This window comes from Mus caroli, unplaced genomic scaffold, assembly GCF_978045245.1.
Source record: "Mus caroli unplaced genomic scaffold, Mus_caroli_1 scaffold_14, whole genome shotgun sequence".
NCBI lineage: Eukaryota > Metazoa > Chordata > Mammalia > Rodentia > Muridae > Mus > Mus caroli.
The window spans coordinates 100,879,108-100,901,483 of record NW_028227269.1 but is presented as its reverse complement, the minus strand read 5'-3'; the positions used below and the strand labels follow the sequence as shown (position 1 = coordinate 100,901,483).

Here is a 22,376-nt window from a genome sequence, read left to right as displayed (position 1 = left end):
CTTTAGCCTATGTGTGGGACACTGCAAACAGGTTTGTTGGCTAACACAAGAGAACACCAGCTATTGCAGTTGGTAGGCAAGACAAGGAGGGTCTGAACCAGAGGGAAATGAGCTGAATATTAGTCATATGAGTTTGGCCAGGAGTTCTAAGGAGTACCTACCTGACAAGTGTATTTAGGTAGAAAGTCAGGGAGAGTGGTCTATATATACTTCATGACTGAGGGGAATTTTGTAAGATGGAAGACACAGGTGAAGACCCAGAGGACCCTACCTTCCTAGGTCTTTCAGAGGGGACACACTGACCCAGGCCTCCTACAACAGGAAGGAAAACTGCAGTGTGGCACTGCCAGCCAAGGCAGCTAAAGGGACAGCTTCATGATAAAATTAACCACACACGCTTAATATGGAGTAGAGAAAATGACAGATAAAATAAGGTGTATGTGACAATTCTCAAGAGTGCTTACAGGGCCTGCCCCTGAGAAGGCTAATGGAGTCGGGGGAGGTGGAATTGTAGTCTGTCTCTTGTTCTCTGCCTCTCTTGCTTAAGGGTCTTTCTTGGTAGCCCTGGCTGGCCTAAAACTGTGTAGACCACACTGGCCTCAAACTCAAGAGCTGCCCGCTTCTGTCTTCTGAGCGCTGAGGTGTGTGTCTCTATTCCCTGCTTGCTACTTTTTTATTGTACCGTTTTATACTGGTTTTTTTTAAATGGGGCTCGGAGTTGGTATCCTAAGCACATGCTCCACTACCAAGGGAAAGCCATCAACCAGCTCCTGCTCTCACTTGTTTATTTGGGGTGAGCACACATGCCACATAGAGCTTGTGGGGGTTGAGGACAACTTAGAGGAGTCAGTTCTCTCCTTCCACCTGGGACCCAAACTCAGGGTGTCAGACTCCACCCACTCACCAGCCATTGCTGAATTCTCACATGACCTATATTAACTCTTCAAATTAAAGGAAAAAGACTAAATATTACTTCTCAAAACCTTTTCACCTGTTTTTTGTTTCAAGCATCATGTGATGCCCAGAAGCCAGCATTCCACATCACTCCTCCCCAACCTCTGTGCTGATTCTTTCTGCCTCTCCTTCCTTTGCCTAACCCTTGAAAGGGGCGCTGTATGTCTTCATTTAGGGCTGGCCAGTCAAGCGTCAAGTTCTCAGCAATCTGGGCAGTTATAGGTCTCTTAAGTAACCGACTGCCGCACTCGTGTCTGACCAGAAACCTACGTATTTACAAGGCCATTTGCCAGGTACAGTGTGTCCATCTGCTGCTGCCCGGCACACCACTAGCCAGCCCATAGTTTCCAGAATGCCATCCCCTACTACAAATACAGAACCAAGTGATTTGAAACTTGGTAATTTCTAGGACCTAGGTCCCTTTTCTTAGCCATCCTATCCAGATTGCTAGTTACTTGCTGCATTCCTGGCTACACCCAAGGGCACCTTTCCTGGCTCGGAGGATGCCTTCATCAAGGTTTTAACTACAGGAACAGCTCAAGGATGAGAGAACACTTCATTCACCTGACTGTGGGCAGTATCACTCTCCCCATCTCTCTGACAGCATCCGTTACTGAAATTGGACCTAGGCTGGTAGCCCTGAACCTCATATCCACCACTCAACAGTGACAGGGGCTACCAGCATGTGAGTACTCATTTTTGGGTAGGTCCTGGGATTTGAACTCAGGTCACATTTGAGCAAACTCTCTTAACCCTGCTGAGCCATTTCCCCAAGAGCCAGGACCCATTTTATAGAGTAGCAGACACAAAATGAACTGCCTCCAATTCTGAACCGGAACCTGGAACCTGGGTAGGAAAGCTGTGGGCAGACACACCACCAGCCTTGTGGATTTAGGTAGGACCAGAATGAGTTAAAAACAAACAGGACCAAGAACAATGAGAAAAGCAACTATTTTTGAATAGGTTTAATTTGGATTTTACAGAAACCTGATTGAAGTATATTGAGTAATAATTTCTACAAAAATGTACATACAATGCCAGAATTCCTTAAAAGCAACCAGTATCACATTTTCTTCTGCATAAAACATGCATTAATATCAACTACCACATGTTGGCCCAAACCATCTCTACGAGAATAGTCAGTAAGAAAACTAGTTGTGAACAGGTACAAAAAGAGGTTTTCTGGTTAAGTAGGGAACCGTTCTTATGCAAGTCCTTCAACATAGGCTGGCTGTATTTTTGCTGCTCACTGACACTGCTGCTAAGCCTTGGTTCTGACCTATCAGGGGCAGACAGGAACTGTGGTGGTTAAATCTGACGTCTGGGAAGAGAAGTTTTGAGGATGTACATAGAAAGTGCAACTCTCAAATTCAAATCCTCAGCTCAGGAGACCCCGAGGCTGTGGGCACCAGGGGTCTGCCTGAGCCCTATCCAGGCCAGCTCAGTGCACACAGGCTTCGCCTGCAGCAGGAAGAACCTTGTAGCTCCACATAGCAGTCTTCCCAGGATCTGTCACTAGAAGGCTGCAAGCTGTATACAGTACCGAAGCCATGCCATTTCCTGAGGCCTTATTTGTAGGCTACTTCATCGTGTCCAGGAACTCGAGTATTCATGCATACAACTGCTGCCTACACACAAAAATCCCCACCAACATGTGGCCTAAAATGTCTTTAATGTACCTCACAGTGTACTAGGGAAGACCTTGTTCCTCTGGAGGGTGCAACTTAGGTCTTTGTGGATCAAAAGATGTTTTCCACATAGACTGAGGGAGCTTAAAAAGACTTCACACCATCTGAAAGACTTCTCTCAAACACAGGACTTTATACAACAATCCATGAAGACCCTCCAAGCCGTCAGGAGGGAGTGACTGTGTGCACTTTTACAAAGACTCAATATGTATATAGCTGAGGGCTTTGGCTGGAATCCTCCATCTTCTAGGGCTGTCATTACCCCACTTACTACCACTATGGTCAGTCAGTATCCTTGTCTTCAGCAGATTCAAGGGAAAAAATAACTTATTCAGGTTCCAATAACATTTTCCTAACAGAACAGTATTAAAATAGGTCCATTTTTAATATATGCTTCTGCATATCCCTGATAATGTAAGAAACCAGAGGACTCTGTAAAGCACCCACATGTTAAGGGGTAGGATCTGGTCATTTTTAGGCAGCAGCAAAGGGGCTCACATGAGTGGATTCCCTGGAAGCCCTGCGAGCAGTACAGTACTAATGCTGATGTTTGAGGGCCATTAGAATAGTAATGAAATTTCACTTCAAACTAATCAGCGAAATTCAGAACAAAGGCTTGCTTCCTCAGTCCTGCCATAAGCCAACCTCCAACAGACATCAACATCAGTCCCGGCTACTGTGAAGGCTGGTACAGAGAAAAGTTCCCAATCTCTTCAAGCCATGATCAATCTCAGGAAGCACTGAGAGGACTGGCAGAGCAGGCTTGAGGAAGCTTTGACCCAAGGCACCGTGATCATGGGGCAGAGGGGACTGCTCCCCAGAGGTCCGGGCTAACAGGAAGAGAACCTGCAAGACCCAGAAGACCCAGAGGGCAATAGCTCTGTGAGCATCCATTTGGAAGTCATGGAACAAACTGCTAGAAAAGAAGCTCATTTGCTTTCACGAGATCAAATCAAACTTCTTAAAACATGAACAGAAAGAAGTCTTGGGTTTCCTGGGCAGAAGAGCGGAAGTCTGTGGAATGAGCTGAGTCACAGAGGGTGCTTGCTGAGAGACCAGTAGAAACACTGCTGCTACTTAAGGAGAAGGGCCTGAGGCCAAGGGAGGATGGAAAGGGGACCAAGTGTGACACAGGTCTCTTTATTCCGGAACAGTGGCATTTTCGTGAACCTGACTGAGGAAGTGTGGCACTCCACTTTAGCTGCAGTAATACTGTAACCCGTCCACTCGCCTTCTCTTTTTTGATTGAAACTCTTCGAAGAACTGCTGAATGTCTTCTCTCTTAACAACCTGTTGATGAAAAGCCAAGATTTGAAAGGGAGCTACATTCTACAATAGCAACAAGAGGTCAGAGCACTCACAAGCAAGCAAAAGGACTCCACCGGTTCATTCCAGAGGCAGGAAAGCTACCCTAGTAGCACAGTCTGTAATCCTAGTATAGGAAGACAGCCACAAGTTCAAGGCCAGCCTGGGCTACCTAATGTGTCCCAGTTTCAAAAACTACAAAAATAAAACAAAAAAGAATTGCAGGCACCCCTCCACTCACCACAGGATTAAATGTGGATAAGTTCGCTGCGGTGCGAAACTGCGGTGTCCACACCTAAGCTGACAAGCACCAGAGCAGAGAACACAGGACGCTGTGCAGAGCAAGGCTGTCACTGACTGAAGAGTGGCAGATTTACAACTCAAATGAGTTTAATCAGTGGCACTGCTTTCTTTTCACAGCAGTGGAAGAAATCTTAAGTGTTCAGTTAACATCACTCTTTTACAGAAATACTCACCAAGGCCCACAGAGGCTGACCACTCAGTCACACAGCCAGGCAGCAAAGGACAATGGCTCAAACCTCAGTTTGTATCACCTACCTCAGCATCTGCCCATGAAAACTATAGAAGCAGCATCCATCTAGCAGAGCCACTTGAAGATCAGGTGAGCTAGAGTCTATGATGCACAAACCATCAGAATCCCCACACAACGCCCCGAGAGACCTAAGATCACTGCACATGCTCAGCAGCACAGCTTCTTCTGGTCTGCACAGCACAACACATCAAAGTATTCTGCTCTAGGTCTGTGCTTTCCTGTTGTACTATATAGCTGTGGCTGGCCTGGAACACAAAGACATACATGGCTTCTGCCTCCCAAGTGCTGGGAATGAAGGCTTTGTCCCACCACCCTCAGCTCAGCTTTGTGCTTTCTTCTACACTGATAGGGAAGAATATTTTTCTCTAAAAAAATTTTTTTAAATATACCTTGAGTCTAAAAAAGATGGTTGTTATATCAACAGAAAAATGGTTGGAGAGAAAATAAAGAAAAACCCTCAAAAAAAAGTCAAATTATGGATGCACTGCTTTTAAGTAATGACAAAGGATTTAAAGCTTCGCATACAAAGGTGTCTGTAATACCAAGACCAAGGAAAAACATGGATTAAAATGAGGTAAGCTGGGACAACCTATCCCTGAGTCTACTGCAGCCATCACAAGACAGGTTTCTTCACCTCTTTTAAAATACAAAGACGTGTTTATTGGTAGGAAGGAAGGATGGGGACAAGAGGAGAAGGAGGAGGAAGAGGAAGAGGAGGAGGAAGAGGAGGAGGAGGGGAACAGAAGAAAAATGCACTTGAATGCACATGAGCAAAATAATCAATCTGACCTAACCTTGGATTACAAACATTAACAGCAGCCATGAAGGAAAATTCTATTTACTCCCAGGTATTGTGGTTAGGAGACCTAAGCCCACACACAGCAGAGTCAAATTCTGAATTCTAGTTGTCTTCAGTCATGTTCACCTATTAACTAGGGAAGCACATGTACAAAGGTCAGAGGGTAACTCTCAGGAGCGCCCTCCTTCAGCACGTGGGTCCCACGCAGGTTATCAAGCCTGATGACAGGTGCCCTTATCCACTGAACAATCTCATTGGCCACACAAATCATTAAAAATGTATGTATATTTTATGAGTATGGGTGTTTTGCCTGCTTGTCTGTGCACCAACTGTATTCAATGCCCACAGAGCCAGTAGAAAGGGTTGGATTTCCTGGGATTGGAGTCACAGACAGTCATGAGCTGCCCTGTGGGTACTGAGAATCAAACTCGGGTCCTGTGGAAGAACAGTCCTCCTAACTGATGAGCCATATCTTCAGGTCCCCAAATAATGCCCCCTCCTTTGGAGACAGGGTTTCACTATGTAGTCCTGAGTGTCCTGGAACCCAGTGAAAGAGATCCACCTGCCTGTGCCTCCCAAGTGCTGGGATTAAAGACATGTGCTACCATGCCTGGCCTGCCCCAAATTTTTCTAAAATTACATTTTCTGTTCTTTTAAATTATCCTATCAAGTGCAAAATTTTCTCTGTAGAAAATAGTTTCAAATTGTAAACTGAAAAAGACATTTTTTTTTTCTAATATGGTTTTGAGAAAGGAACTAGGGTGTATTCTCAGGTAGGTGTGCCTGGGTGTGTGTGTGTGTGTGTGTGTGTGTGTGTGTATGGTGGCTGAGAAGCTCTTGCAATCTTCCTGTCTCTGCCTCCACAGCACTGGGGTTACAGTTGCATGCAATTATACCAAGCTTTTTATATACACTTTGGAATTTAATCTCAGGTCCATGAGAGTTGCATAGCAAGAGCTCTTTTCTGCTCAGCCATCTCCATGCTACATGATAAACTTAATAAAGAGCACTGTGACCACAAACTCCACCAGAATCAGACAGTGGGCTTGGCTCTAAAGCCCCCTAAGGGTCTGAGGAGTACTGAGGTTACACAGGAGGCGAAAGCCACACTGTTCCCATGGCACATTCAATTCTAGCTCAAGGAGAGACTTTGCAGTAGAGGAAGACAGCACAGATGTGGCCCACAACATGTGGCAAGTAGGGCTGGTTCAAAGCACAAGCAGGCAGAGCTGAGCACAGTGATGCACACCTTTAATTCCACACTGAGTCCAAGACTAATGGTTCTGAGTTTAAGGCCATCCTGGTCTCAAGGGAATTCTAGGCTAGCCACCACTAAAGAGACTCTGTCTCAACAACAAAACCAAAGCCATTTGGGACAAGACCCTTTTTGTGTCTGACTTTACAACTCATTTTATAGAAACAGCATCTTAGCCCCTATCTAGAAACCCAGAGACATGGCCTCCCTCATCCACGAGGACCAAGTCAGAGCCCAAGTAGACTGGCAGGACCCACGGGCCTCACCCAGCTGCCTGGAGCCACAGAGATGAAGGTGAGATTCTGCCACACACGTGAGCAGGGAAGACTGGGAAGTACCTATACATTGATCCAGAATTCTATTTTTAAAGCATTATATATCTTACAGTCATGCTATCTTACAGTAAGGACTATTGGTGCTGGAGATATGACTCAGTGGCTGCTCTTGCAGAGGACCTGAGCTTGGTTCCCAGCACCACATGGTGGCTCACAACAGCCTATAATTCAGTTCCAGGGCACTCAACTCCATCTGGCCTCCTTGGGGACAAGGCATGCATGTGGTACACATTCATACATAGAGGCAAACATCATACACATAAAACAAACATAAAATCTTTAAAACAGCGACAACAAAAAGTACAGACTTCCTACACAGGAGAATGTTTTAGCCCAGGATGAGAAGTCTCCTTCCAACTCTGGGCTTCTCAGAGTCCTAGTGTAACTGCTTCTGCTGAGTCATCCTCCCATTCCCGACCCAGGATCTGAATCAGCAGATTCCTTCCAATAGTCCTCCACTACAGTCAGACCCTATGTAACTGTCCTGCCCTTCATGTTCCGATGTCTCTCTTCTGGTCCGTCCTAATCCTCCCTGACCTGCCAGTACCTAGGAAGTAGTTTCTTTGTGACACTTTCACCTCCTCAGCCAGGCACGGTGCTCAGTCCTGTGATCCCAGCCTTTGGGAAGCTGAGATAGGCAGCAAAAAGGAAGTCAAGTACTCCATTTAAGCTGTGCTTTTCCTTTGTTTGGTTGGTTTGGTTTTGGTTTTTCAAGACAGGGCTTCCCTGTGTAGCTCTGGCTATCCTGGAGATCTCTCTGTAGACCAAGCTGGCCTCAAACTCATAGAATCACCTGCTTCTGCCTCCCATGGTGCTGTGCCACCATATCTGGTGTTATTTTAATCTTTTTTCCCCCTAACAATTTTTTAACATTAAAGAAAATGAACAATTCATTCAAGCCAAAAAGCTGTGAATAAGGTTCTTGAACGCAACATACCGTGCCTTCATCAGCAAATCTCTTCAGGTAATCCTTAAGTTCAGTCTTCAAGTCATTGTATTCTAAATCAAAAGCACAACAATACCTCAAATTCACATAGGCCATATACTTTTAAAACCTGTGCCATTGCTAGGCAAGTGTTTAACAGTTTATACCAATGTTTTCTTACTTAAAATGCAGAGAACATTGTTTCCCATTCCTCTCAAGTCTGGCTTCCCTCATTATGGTATCTGGGTTTAACAAGAACAAACACCTCCCAGAAATATCCTCACTTTATAAACACTAGCTGAGCCTTCTGCAAAGGGCTCCTAATTTCTCCGTAAATCAACTAACAGGCTCATCAGACAGCTTTTGCTGTTGTTGCTTTGCTGTTTTTAAGACAGGGTTTCTCGGGCTGGAGAGATGGCTCAGCGGTTAAGAGCACTGACTGTTCTTCTGAAGGTCCTGAGTTCAAATCCCAGCAACCACATGATGGCTCACAACCACCCATAATGAGATCTGGTGCCCTCTTCTGGTGTGTTCGAAGACAGCTACAGTGTACTTATGTGTGATATTAAATAAATCTTTAAAAAAAAAAAAAAGACAGGGTTTCTCTGTGTAGCCCTGGCTGGCCTGGAACTCAAGAGACCAGCTTGCCTCTGCCCCCCAAGTGCTAGGACTAAAGGAGTGTGTCACCATCTCTACCAGCCTCATCAGACAGCTTTAAACTCATGTACTCACTCGAGTTTATGTACACTTGAGGCTTTATCACAGCTGATGAATCTCTTAAACACAGCCCCTATCACTGAAAAACAGTCAGGTTCTTGGAGTCTACCTGTGTGTGTGTGTGTGTGTGTGTGTGTGTGGTGTGTACATGTAAATTCACCCCCAAAACAGTAATATATTCATATGAAAACATCATAATAAAGTCTATTACTTGTACACCAACTAAGAAAAACTTTAAGTTTTTAATCTAATGAAGGTAAAAAAAAAATTACTGATTATAAGTAAGGGAAATGATCAATGCTATAATAGGGAGCCAAGTGGAAAGTGGCTAAAACTGGCACCTTACCTCAGCAGAGCACGCTGGAGCTTCCTGACTTCCTGTAAAGCTCAAAACTGCCACACTTCCCAAAGGGAGAGACAGTGCTCAGTGGAGACTCTTCTCAAAGGGTGGAACACTCTTCTTACCAGGCTGTGCTCACACACCTGCCCTCAGTTAAAATAGTTCACGCTGAGGGCTTCTTTCTCTTCCTTTCTTCCTTCCTGACTGGTCTCAAACTTACAAAAATCCTCCTGCCTCTGCCTCCCAAGTGCTGGGATTAAAGTATGCACCAGCGCCACCTGGGGAAAACTGTGGTTTCTTAAACATTATTCTAGCATGAAATGCTAATGATCCTTGGTAACAGCAACTAAACTTCAGAATTTTTAAAAATCAAACAATAGCTAAGGTCTACTACATAATTCTAATTTTCGTTAGAGTTACAAACACAGGTGATCATCCATTTTCCTGCAAAATGAAGAAAGCCTTGTGAACAGGATTTACCACAGATGAGCTCCACTTGCTGGACTCTATTCATGCTGCTGAGGGTGTCCATTAAAGGGTCCCTTCTATCAGTTGCCTGGTCGCTCTTGCCTTTGTTCTCATAAGCCAGAACTGTATCACATTCATCTGTCAGGAACAGGACGTCTAGTTCTCCATACATTTTCTTTAAAAAAAAAAAAAAAAAAATTTTCCGGTTCCCCCATTTAGAATGTCATTTTTAGAAAGTCAAATTAAGGAGAATAAATAATAACTTTAAAAATTTTTAAAAATCACACCTAGAAAATTGTAAGCTTCAAAGTTGACTTGTTGAATTTATACTTTTGGCCCAGATTTTTTTCAGAAATCTTCCAACTTCCACAGTCTATATACTCTGAATTTAAGATCTACTAGTTTACTTTCTAAGCAATTCTACGATATAAAGAACTGGTAGTTTTTTTTTTTTAATTATTTTTATATGCATGGGTATTTTGCCTGGACATAAGTCAGTGCACTACTTAAAGGTAGGTGCCCACAGAGCCAGAAGAAGCCATCAGATACTCTGGGTCTGGAGTACAGGCACTTGTGAGACACCATGAGAAACCTGGGAACTGAGCCAGGTCCTCTTCAAGAGTAGTAAGTCCTCTTGCCGGCTGAGCCTTCTCTCCAGCCTCAGAACTGTTTTCTACTAAAACCTGACAGGAAGTATCACATAGTTCCTATTTCCCTACAAGAATTCAGTCTACGGGCTGGAGAGATGGCTCAGCGGTTAAGTGCACTGAGTGCTCTACCAGAGGTCCTGAGTTCAATTCCCAGCAACCACTGGTGGCTCACAGCCATCTGTAATGAAATCCAGTGTTCTCTTCTGGTGTGTCTGAAGACAGCTACATTGTACTCATATAAATAAGTCTTTAAAAAAAAAAAAGGAACTTCATAAATTTGGCCCATAGGAAATCAGTGTCCCCTGAACTCAGATATCGATCCTTGAATAAGTCTTGCAGTGTCTACTCTGTGAACATCAAGTGGAGCCAAACACTCACCATACAGTCTTGACAGGTGCATAGTTTGCTGCGCCAGTTCAAGGGCCAATAGGTGGCAACATCTTTCTTTACAAACTGCTTGGCTTGGAGTTCCTGAAGTCTGCAGCTGGACTGTGGCTCAGTTTTGATATTTTCTTTCTTAAACACTGTCTGAAATAAAATTAAGTTTTGAAGTGAGTTTTTGTATTTTTTTTTTATTATTATTATATGTAAGTACACTGTAGCTGTCTTCAGACTCCAGAAGAGGGAGTCAGATCTTGTTACAGATGGTTGTGAGCCACCATGTGGTTGCTGGGATTTGAACTCCGGACCTTCAGAAGAGCAGTCGGGTGCTCTTACCCACTGAGCCATCTCACCAGCCCCGGGCTTTTGTATTTTTAAGTTTAAAGAAATAATTATGTGTGTGGGTGCTTTGCCTACGTGTGTTTCTCACCATGGTGCCCATGAAGGCTGTAAGAGGGCATCTGGAAAATGTGGGTTCTAGAAGTCAACTCCAGGTTCTCTGGAAAGCAGCCCAGTACGCAGGCAAGCGAGCGAGCGAGCGAGCGCGCGCGCACTCTCTCTCTCTCTCTCTCTCTCTCTCTCTCTCTGTGTGTGTATGTGTGTGTGTGAACGCGCACGCATGTGTGCATGTGTAGGAAGGACACTGACATTCAAGAGTCTTTTTCAATCAATTTCTCCATTTATTTTTTGAAACAGGGTCTCTCACTGAACCTAAAACTCATTGATTGGCTAGAATATCTGTCAACAAACTCCAGGGATCGGCTCATCTCCAACATCCCAACACTGGGATGCAGATGCATACTGCACAAGGCTTTGTTGTTTCAAACAGGCTATCACTATACAGCTCAGGCTAAACTAGAACTTGCTATGTTAACTAGGCCAGCTTCAAACTCACAGAGATGTACCTGCCTCTGCCTCTAAGTGCTGGGATCAAAGTGCCATCATGCCCAACCTGGCCATTTTGTTTCGTCACCTGGGTACTGGAGAACTCAAACCCTCATGCTTGTCCATCAAGCACTTTGTGACTGAGGCACCTCTCCAGCCCATGCCCAGCATTTTCTCATGGGTCTGGGGATCAAACTCCAGGTCCGAGCACGCAGCCCCCAGTTTCACTTGGGATGTGGCATGAATATCATACACTACCTGGAGGTCAGACTCAGAACTAGAGCTGGTGCAGGGCTCGTTCTTCTGCTCAGCTTTCACCTCGTTGACAGAATCCCTGCCATGGTCCGGAACATCCTCTTTCAGGCCATTATCTTGGGGAGCTCCATTTTCAGGCTTGCTAACATCTTCATCTCCCATCCCAGTAGCATTCGGCAGCAGCCCATCATCTTCAGCAGATATCCTGGTGACTGTGGGTTCAACGAGACACACACAACAAAGCTGGCCATAGGCCTCTCAGATCAAGAAATCATATTCTTAAAATATCTCAGACTAGGAAACAAGGCAACCTGAACCTCTGTAACAACAAGAAATGAATTAGGGGCTGGAGAGATGGCTCAGCGGTTAAGAGCACTGGCAGCCCTTCCAGAGGTCCTGGGTTCAATTCCCAGCAACCACATGATGGCTCACAACCATCTCATAATGAAATGATGTCCCCTTCTGGTATGCAGGTGTACATGCAGATATACATTAAATAAATAAAACTTAAAGAAAAAAAAAGAAAGAAAAAAAAAAAGAAATGAATTAGCACTCTTACCCGTATGCCTGCCTATCCAAATAAATGGTTCATTAAAAAATATGCATCACTACATAAGCACCTTATACATAAAGAATATACTACATCTGTTAAAAGAAGGGCTAACTAAAGAACCAAGGCTGTGGGAAAGGATTTAACTAAGAAAGAAAGAAAGAAAGAAAGAAAGAAAGAAAGAAAGAAAGAAAGAAAGAAAGAAAGAAAGAAAGAAAAAGGCAATTCGAAAACACGAGCTTTCAGTTGAAAGGAGGGTCTGGAGACAAACAGCAAAGAAGCTCATGGTGGGGTGCTGCAATCTAGGGCACAGCAACTGACACGGAGAGAAAGACAAGAAAAACCCAGACTGAGAACCCATGAGTTTGAGGCCAACCTCTGTGACAGAGAAAGCTTACTTTGAAAAACAGCCAGACAGTGCAAGGGGAGGCTTAGTGGAAAGCTCCTGCCTAGCACCTAGACCTGAGGGTCTGGGTTTGATTCTTAGGACGACAGACACATCAGAACAACCAACCAGCCAAAAGCAAAAAGGAAAATCCTGTGGCAAATGCATATAGCTCGAATGTCTGTAAAACATGGGCACTGTCTGGGAGGAGAATGAACAGAAAGAGCTGTGACCGTAGCAACCCGGAGGTTGCTAGTGTAGGGAAATCTTAGGCACAGTTATACTGCTTGTAGCTTTTATGTTCAAAATCCCTAAAGGTAAGCCCAGGAAATCAAGATGGCACAGCAGGAAATATGCCCAGTTAAGTGGAATCATCAAATAGAGCTATCCACCATGACATCTTGTGCTTTTACTCTGTTTCTCGGTGTGTTGCCTCATAACATATTGTTTCCCCATCTTCTATGGGTGGGATACATACACATCACAAAATATATAAGTTAAAAGCCAACCTGCAGTGCTGTGGTATTAAAAGGAATGGCTTTTAGAAGGTGGCTAGGTCACAGGGCCTCCCATCATAGCTGCAACTAACATTCCTAGGAGACTGCATGTTCTCTCCATGGCCTGAAGACACACAGAAAGTCCCATGTATGAAGAATGGCCTTCACATCCATCAACTTGACCTTTACTGTCAGCTTTAAGAACTGTGAGCAATATTTACCCATTATTCAAAAGTCTAATGCATTGTGTCATAGCCGTAAGAATTATGATGCCAATCCTTTCAAAACATGTGTTAAATATAACTACGTACTTTAGCTCTATTTGTTCTTCAAAATCCCACCCAAATACTTCCTCCTGCACTTTCTCTAACTCTGGTCACATCAATACTCTGCATCATAGTATTCAAGTTCACATTTGTTCCTGGTAGGCTCCCAACCAGTCCACTGGGTAGAAGAGGGGCACAGCTGGATGTTTCTAGATCTCTCTAAAGTCTAGTTAGAAATAGCTACTGAAAATTCTTGATTGAACACACAGATTTCATGAGCACAAATCTGTGTCGCATCAACCTCGCAGAAATACTTACCTGCCAACTGGGCAGCATAAGCCCACAAGAACGAACAGCGCCTCATACAAGCCTGACACACCATCTCCTGGAAATCCCCACTCTCAGGGGGAATGGCACCAAGATGCTGTGGATAGAGAAACCCAGATGTTTCCTGTGATCGCCAAGTCCTCTATGATGTTTGCTTTTATAAATAGAGAGTGCAAGAATACACTGATTACATCCTCATCAAAAGGAATATAAAACAGAAAAATATTGTTTTGAGACAGGGTCTCACTATGTAAGTGCTGGCAGGCTTGGAAATTGCTATGTGAACCAGACTGGCCTTGAACTTACAGCTGTCAGCCAGTCTCTGCATTCCAAGTACTAGCATTAAAGGTGTGCTCTTTGACCCAGTGAGCAATTTCCCAGCCCCATTTATTTAAGACAGGGTCTCAAGTAGCTGAGGGTAGCCTTGAACTTCAGATCTTTCTTCCTCACCCACTAAGTGCTAGAATGTTGCTTACCCTGCCATGGAACCAGTCTTCACAGACCACACACTGTATCATCTCATCTGGAACCTGACCCAAAAAATAGAAAATGTTAATGATTGTTTTGAATTCTAGTGTACAGAAGTAAATCTGGCCCACAGCAGAATTAAAAATTAGGTAATTCTCTAGCAACTCTATGAGAAAAGTCAAGAGGACAGGCCCATTCTAGATGAAGTAGTTTGCAAGTGAGCATCGAAGCTCCTTGACAGTCAACACTAGGAAAACTGCACACCAAAGTAGAGTATGGGGGATGATTTTCCATTTATCTTAGGCTTTCATTCCAACTAGTTAACATCTAACTGTTTTCCCATCCTTTTACTGTGGTGTTTTATTAAGAAATACATACATACACTAGAAGTTTTGTTTTGTTTTCTGCCTCTTAATTTATTACTGTTTTGAAAGGGAGGGAGTCTTCTGTTTCAAAAGTACTATAAGTAAACATTTTACCCCATTCTTAAAAATATCCAGTTCTGGGCTGGTGAGATGGCTCAGTGGGTAAGAGCACCCGACTGCTCTTCCGAAGGTCCAGAGTTCAAATCCCAGCAACCACATGGTGGCTCACAACCATCTGTAACGAGATCTGACTCCCTCTTCTGGAGTGTCTGAGGACAGCTACAGTGTACTTACATATAATAAATAAAATAAATCTTTGAAAAGAAAAAAAAAAATATCCAGTTCTAAAAGATATTTGTTAAAGACACTTCAAATTCCCCCTTATATAAAATGTGATTCAATAAATATGGTTCCAAATGATTAAAAAGCCAGAAAGGTGGAAGTTAACTCCTCTATAATGCACAAAGTACTCTATCAGATCCATAAATATACAAACAAAACATTGCCTAAGGATATGAAAAGCCAGCACAGAGATCACTGTACATATCCCCAAAACTCAGACAACTGTGTAACCTCCTTCATGCCGAGGGAGATGACTCGGTGGTTAAGAACACTTGCTACTCTAACAAAGAACCTAGCACCCAGAGCGGCTGAAGCCCCGCTGACCTCCACGTGCACCAGGTACCCACTTAGTACACCTACATACACATGGGTAAAACACACATACATAACATACAGAAAAACAATTCTAAAGGAACTAATAATACATGGTCCTATGTCATTGATCTGCCTGGCAAGGCTTTAAAGGGTTGATAATACATGGAGCTAAGAGTGTTAAGAAAACCTGTTAAGGGATCCCTGCAGTCAATGCTGAGTTTAAAACAAGACAGGGCTACACACTAAGACTGACTCACTTTTGCCAGGATGGCACTAAAATCAAAAAGTGCCTATCCCCAAAGCCAAAGCCAAAGCCAAAGTGAAGACCTTGAAAGCCCAAATGGCTGTGTTAAAAAGCATCCACAGCTACAAAATGATATGCATGCCACCCACCTTCCTGCAGCCCAAGATGCAAATACCATCAAAAGCCAGGAGGAACAAGCTTGACTTCTGAGCTATCATCAACTCCCCTGACCACTGAGTCAGCCACAACAACACACTTGTGTTCACTGTGGGTGTCAAGGCCAACAGCACCAGATCAAATGGCTATGACACTGATGTGGCCAAAGTCAACATTCTCAGAAGGCCTAATGGAGAGAAGGCAGGAAGAGGGCTATGTTCGGTGGACTCCTGATTATGATGCTCTGGATGTTGCCAACAAAGCTGGCAATTGATTGGCAATCTAAACCAATTATAGCTGGCTAATTCTACATGTACACATTTTTTTCACCATTAAAAGAAAGGAATGGAGGGAGGGAGGGAGGAAGAGAAATACTATCAAAATAACTACCACTGGTTGAACTCTTTTGGTAGTCACAATCACAATTTTAAATACAGATAAGAGTATTCTTAGACCCACCAACAGCTGTGCTTTTATATAACACCTAGAGTGCTATATAGAGTTAGATACCTGTGGATGTACACTGAATCCTGTAAGGGGCCATCTAGATAGTGCTGTTCTGCCACAGAACAGTTAACTGACTTATGGAAGCTACAAGGCAGGCTTGCATTGTCTTCTCTTATCTTGTAGAGACAGGATCTCCCTATGTAGCCCTGACTGGCTTGGACTTCATCATGTGGGTCAGGCTGAGCTTGAACTTGTGAATGAGTGCCAGCCTCTATCTCTTGAGAGCTAAGACTAAAGGCCTGAGTCACCACATCCAGCTGGGCTGGTAGACTGTTTACTACAGAAGCTGACCGGGAAAAGCTAGTTGCAGAAGTAAATGCACAGATAACTCAGGGATTTTGTTTACACTTGTTATTGAAATTTTAAAAGAAGCCTATTTGCATAGCTATTTTCTTTCACAGAGGAAAGAAGCTGAGATTTCTCAGAAAATATCTGAGGGTGAGAAAAGAAAGTCCTCTCCGATATTTTCATTCTATGATATACAAAAATAAACAAACTAAAACTAAAACAAGCAGCAGTAACAAAACCCCAGTTCAGCTTGAGTTTATTTTAAACTTCTGACTCTCTTACCTCATCTTCAGGATCAGGATAAGGTCTCTTACAGATGCAGTATAATCCAAAAAAGTTGTCGTTGTACTTATTGCAAGAGTTTACCTTTGCTTTGTCCTGAAAGAGAATAAAGTTCAGTACATATACTGGTACAATACTAGGTCATGAACCATCAAACTTATACATTTAAGAAATCTCGGCACTAAGCATCTTCCTACAAGCTAGTCATTAACTTTCAACTAACAAAAAAGAAGTCACTACTCAACAAATAATTTTTTAAGCTACAGAGACAAAAACAGAAAAAAAAAACTTTATTCTCTCTATCTTCCTTGCAGCAACTGAGAAAATTTTATTTATATACTCATACAATAAAACATAAAAAAAAAATCATATGTATGACCAGCTTGTCTGGGATTTCAAGACACTCTTTTAAAAACAGTTTTCAAGCCAGGCGTGGTGACGCACGCCTTTGATCCCAGCACTTGGGAGGCAGAGGCAGGCGATTTCTGAGTTTGAGGCCAGCCTGGTCTACAAAGTGAGTTCCAGGACAGCCAGGGCTATACAGAGAAACCCTGTCTCAAAAAACAAAAACAGTTTTTGAGACAGGGTCTGTGTATTTCTAGCTGGAATCCAGGGTGACCTTGATCTCAGAGATCCACCTGTTTCTGACTCCGCAGTTCTGAGAATACAGGTGAGCAAGCACCACCATACTCCACTTCCTTTTGGTTTGTGCACTTGAGTGTAGGTGCCTGTAGAGGTGAAAGGAATCGATTCCCTTGGAGCTGGAGTTACAGACAGCTCTACACAACTGGGTGCTGGATGCTGGAGACTGAACCCAGGTCCTCCAGAAGCACAGTACATGCCCTCAACTGCCAAGCCCTCTCTCTAACCCTCAGACATTTCCTTAAATGCACGAGTGAATACTAAGACTTTCAGGTTATTGGAGTGCAAAAGGAGGAAAAGTGATTATCAAAAATTAGTCATAAACTTAAAGGAGGAAACAGGTTTCAGCAATTATTAATGATTAATGTGGCGTTCTCCATCCTTCTTCCTTTATCTGCAGTTTCCTACAGCTTCTGTGAAAGCATTGTTTGATTTTGTTTTGCAGACAAGTTCTTAGCACAGCTCTTCACTCAGCCCCATGCTTTGCTCTAGAAACCTCAGCATGGCACAGGTGAAGATCAGCCTAAAGAGTATCTCCTCCCAGACCTGAACTATTAACTACAATCTATATAGTAGACTCTCAACACATTATCTAGTGTTTCCAACCACATAAAAGTGAAAATACTCAAAAGAAAATGTTTTGGAAAATATTTTGGTGGGTTTTTTTTTGTTTTTTGTTTTTTTTTACACTTTCGTAAATACCAACCTCAGCTCATTAAGTACACTTAAAAAAAAAAAGATTTATTTTTATTTATATGGGGCAGGTGGGGTCCCCTGGAGCTGGAGTTACAGGTAGCTGTGGATGCTGGAACTGAACTGGACCATGGGAAGAGCAATGAGTGCTCCTAGCCACTGAGCCACCTCTCCATCCCTACTCCCAAGTACATTTGTAATCACAGTGCTTACTTACAGGAAATAATTTGCATTCCAAATTTTTAAACTTGCTGTTTCCACAATCACAACGAAAATTTCTATTAAAAAAAGGAAGAACATATATTTACGTCTTCTTTCAAAATTAATCACTCTTTCAGTACCAACCATAACTCCCTCTGACTCATTCCTAAAATCTAAATGGCATCCTTTCTGATGTTCGGGTCTCTTGTTGGAGTTTTCCAACAACAAAACAGATAAATACAAATTACCATTCTGGACATCACGACACATAAAAAACAAATATCTGTATCACTCACACACACAAACAAATGAGATAACGAAAAGATGAGAAGTTTGAGCTAGTCTCCATAATTAAAAGGCCTATAGAAAAACCATTCTCTCCCATATTAATTTTTACCAACACACAATTATTCTGAATAAAAAACAAGATTAAGCAGCCATTGAGGTTGGGAAAGAATCTAAACATTCAGAAGACACTCAGGAAAAAACATTACCTTTTTGTGTATAGTTCAAACAGTTTATGGCTTCCATGACATTCATAACTGCAAGCTAGACAAATTCCTGCCGGTTCTTCTCCCTCTGGCGTGCAGGTGCTACAGGCGTACAGTGCTTGTCTCTTCACTGAGCCCTGAGATACCAGCCCAAAACAAAAAGGAAGAAAAACAGAAAGACTAGTTAACCAACAAAGGATCAAAACCACTATTACAAGCCCCAGATCTATTCAGATGCTTAGCTATATGTAAATTTTTTTCTTATAGCAATAGGAAGTTTAAATCTGTGAATAACTTGATCAGTTTAATCATTTTAACACATGAAAATAAAGGTGAGTTTACAGTTTACAGGTTTAAGAGAGTAATACACCTTTTTTTTTTTTTTTTTTTTTCGGTTTTTCGAGACAGGGTTTCTCTGTGTAGCCCTGACTGTCCTGGAACTCACTCTGTAGCCCAGGCTAGCCTTAGCTCAGAGATCTGCCTGCTTCTACCCCTGAGTGCTAGGTAATCCATGTGCCACCACCACTTGGCTCACATTTCTCTTCTTTTTTTAAAGAGGTTTTAGTTATTTATATTATGGATATGAGTACTCTATTTGCATGTACACCTGCATAACAGAAGAGGGAGGGCATCGACCTCATTACAGAGGGTTGAGAGCCACCATGTGGTTGCTGGGAATTGAACTCAGGACCTCTGGAAGAGCAGCCAATGCTCTTAACCACTGAGCCATCTCTCCAGCCTTCACATTTCTTGTTTTAGAAATTCTTATAATTCAACCATAGAGGAAAATTAATCATTTTAATTTGGAGAGAGATGTATAAGGAAGCATCTAGAAGTGTAATTATGCCCACTACTTACTGTCAAGTAATGAAGTATAAAAAAGGGCAAGTGTGTTCAATAGAGACAAATGTTTAAAAAAGTTGGAAGGAAAAATAGCAAAACTTAGAAGTGTTGGTAAGGGGATTCTCAGCACACACCAACGTGCCAGGTTTTTGTGTGGTTACGGGGACAGAGCACAGGTCCTCGTATTGGTGCAGCAAGTGCTTTACTGAGCCTGCCAGTAAACTACCACACACTTCTAGTCTATTTCAATCTGCTCCTAGTTTACTAAAGAATTCGCCGGGCCAGCGAGATAGCTCCGTAAACCATCTGTAAAGTCACTGGCTCTGTAAGCCTGGAAACCTTCGATCCACCTCCAGAACCCATACAGAGGTGGCAAGGACAACTGCTTCCACAAGGTTGTTCCCTGACGCCTGTCTGCATATGCTATGTGGTACACGTGCCCACACACATCAGTAAGCAAGCTTGTTAAAATCAACCTGGAGTTAGAGAGATGGCCCAGAGCTTAAAAGCACATACTGCTCTCTCAGAGAACTAGCATTGCATTGAGTCCCTAGTACACACTGTTGGCAGCACACAACCCCCTGCAACTCCGGTTCCAGAGGGGATCGGATTCTTCTGCCCTCAAGAGCATCTGTGCTCACATGCACATAGCCACACAAATACTTTAAAATCTAAAAAGACAAAAGTCTTCCAGGTGGTGGCACACACTTTTAATCCCAGCATTCGAGAGGCAGAGGGAGGCATATTTCTAAGTTCCAGGACAGCCAGTGCTACATAGAGAAACTCCGTCTCAAAAAAACTAAAAGAAAATAATTATTATTATTGATATACTTATAGAGATATGACTATTTAAAAACAAAAACTTAAGACCAGGCCTTTAATCCTAGCACTTGGGAGGGAGGTGGATCTTTGTGAGTTCAAGGCTAGCCTGGCCTGCATAGTGAGTTTCAGACCAATTAGAACCACTCAATCTGACTGTCTCAAAAAACAAAAACAAAATTCACCAGAAACAAGACTTTAAGCCAAGCATGGTGGTACACACTTGTAATACCAGCAGCACTTGGGAGGTAAAGATAATAAAAAATTCAAGGCAGATCTGGGGTACATAAGATCCTACCTCCAACAACAATTTTAGTTAATATTGTATAAAGATAAGTATATTAATAAACAGCTTACATACAGACTTAGGACCTTTCTTTCCTTCTTCCAATGAAAGGGTGGGTGTGTGATTTAATGGTCACTGAATGAAAAGGAGAAATAAAAAGGAAAGGACATGCCTGTTCCTTGGGAGGTTGAAGGAAAAAGTTTACTATAAAAGGAAGAGCACGAGCCGGGCGTGGTGGCGCACGCCTTTAATCCCAGCACTCGGGAGGCAGAGGCAGGCGGATTTCTGAGTTCAAGGCCAGCCTGGTCTACAAAGTGAGTTCCAGGACAGCCAAGGCTACACAGAGAAACCCTGTCTCGAAAAACCAAAAAAAAAAAAAAAAAAAAAAAAAAAAAGGAAGAGCACGGAAGCAAGGACTTTTAGGAGAGTCCAGAGGCTAAAGATTCTGAGCTGGGCCCTGGGAGAAGAGCGAGGAGGGGAAGGGGGAAGGGATGGGGAGCCAGGTGCTACAGCCAGGAGACCCAAGAGAGCTGCATAAACAAAATGGCTGGATTATTTAGGGAAGGGAAGCTGGGGGGAAGGGTAGCCCGGCTCCTGGGCTGGAGAAGTCTGGGAAAGGGGGTTGGGTATGCCTTCCAGGAGAGTCCGGAAAGGGACAGCAGGGCAGGGAGAACCTGGAGGCCACCATCGGCTTTGATATGTTAAATAGGCACAACAGCAGAGTCCAGGGTTTGAGACCTAACAATGATCCTCCAAATTTAAATACCAGCGACCATTCTATGACTATTTCTGGGATACAAGATTTATTCAACAATCTCGCAATTTTACAGTGCAAACCCAACTTGGTCAACGAAGACAAATAGTATTATGACTTCAGTCCACGCCACACCATAACGCCAAGTCCCTTCACTCCTACCCTAGTCTTCCACTCCACCCATGGGCATAGTTAGCCTGTTTCCTTCCACCAATTCTCATCCTTGTTAAGTTTCCTTCCTACCCACCCTTTTCCACTTTAGTACTTAAATGTACAGTATGCGTCAGTAAACACTACATCTCAGCCCCTCAAACTCTCACGTTCACAAGGTCCCAGAAATGCCAAACAGATCCTTTTCTCTTGGCTTTACAGTCCCCAGGGAGAGGGGATGTCACATAGCACATACACACGGAACTTCATTTAACCAGAAAGGGGGTGGGGTGGGGGCAGCTAGCAGTTAAACTAGACTTGCAGGAGTGTCCGGAAGCCGAACCTCACCGGAAGATTTTCAAAGCCGGCCCACTTTCCCTTTACTTTCCCCCATCTGGTCCCTAATTCACATTCTTTGGGGGTGGGAGAAGTGGAGCGAAGAATATCTGGGTTTGAGAGGTCACGAGAACAACCTCGTGAAAAGCAGGCCACCAAGAGGCGACAACTGGAGGACCGGAGCCTGCAGTGTACCGTCAGCGGAACCAAGGGACAGCCCTGGTAGCGACAAGCTGAGGATGAAATGGCAGCCGGGCCGGGGCTGTAGAAGCACAGAGTAAAGGGCCGCCGGGAGTGGGCCGGGCCGCGGCCAGCGGGGAAACAGGCAGGACGGCGGGAGCAGCCGGGCCGCGCGCACCTGCGAGTAGGAGCACTTCTCCGAGTCGCTGCCGCCCAGGACGGCGCACGCCTCATTCTCCAACTCCTCGTCTTCCTCGAGCACGTCCACCAGCGACACCACGGGCTCCAGCTCCGCCTGGCACCCGGCGGGGCTCTCGGCTCCGGCCATCCTCAACTGTCACCGGGCTCCGCTGCGTGGGCCCAGGAGGAGGCGGGAAAAGTGGCCGCCGCCAGGGGCGTCGCGAGAAGGCGGGGCCCCAGGAGGAGGCGGAGCCCGAGCACCAGACAGCCAATCCTAAAGAAGGACACGGAAGAAAATG

General features: G+C 43.9%; 1 protein-coding gene across 1 annotated transcript; it reads right to left on the bottom strand.

The window, feature by feature from the left end:
- Positions 1-1,913: 1,913 nt before the first annotated feature.
- On the bottom strand, positions 1,914-22,262 carry Ubr7 (ubiquitin protein ligase E3 component n-recognin 7). Its single transcript, XM_021178617.2, has 11 exons — positions 22,076-22,262; positions 18,533-18,666; positions 18,055-18,115; positions 16,503-16,598; positions 14,012-14,065; positions 13,527-13,632; positions 11,514-11,722; positions 10,368-10,517; positions 9,352-9,514; positions 7,827-7,888; positions 1,914-3,932 (listed from the first exon to the last, which is right to left on the bottom strand). Exons 1-11 carry the CDS (start codon positions 22,223-22,225, stop codon positions 3,840-3,842), a joined length of 1,278 nt encoding a protein of 425 aa, XP_021034276.1. The 5' UTR covers positions 22,226-22,262; the 3' UTR covers positions 1,914-3,839.
- Positions 22,263-22,376: the final 114 nt, after the last annotated feature.

Coding starts and splice junctions, on each gene's coding strand:
- Ubr7 (XM_021178617.2), bottom strand. CDS start 22,225: ATGGCCGGAGCCGAGAGCCCCGCCGGGTGCCAGGCGGAGCTGGAGCCC. Junction 11,723..13,526: donor TTATGCTGCCCAGTTGGCAG/GTAAGTATTTCT, acceptor TTGAACCCACAG/TCACCAGGATATCTGCTGAA. Junction 10,518..11,513: donor GTTCTGAGTCTGACCTCCAG/GTAGTGTATGAT, acceptor ATTTTATTTCAG/ACAGTGTTTAAGAAAGAAAA.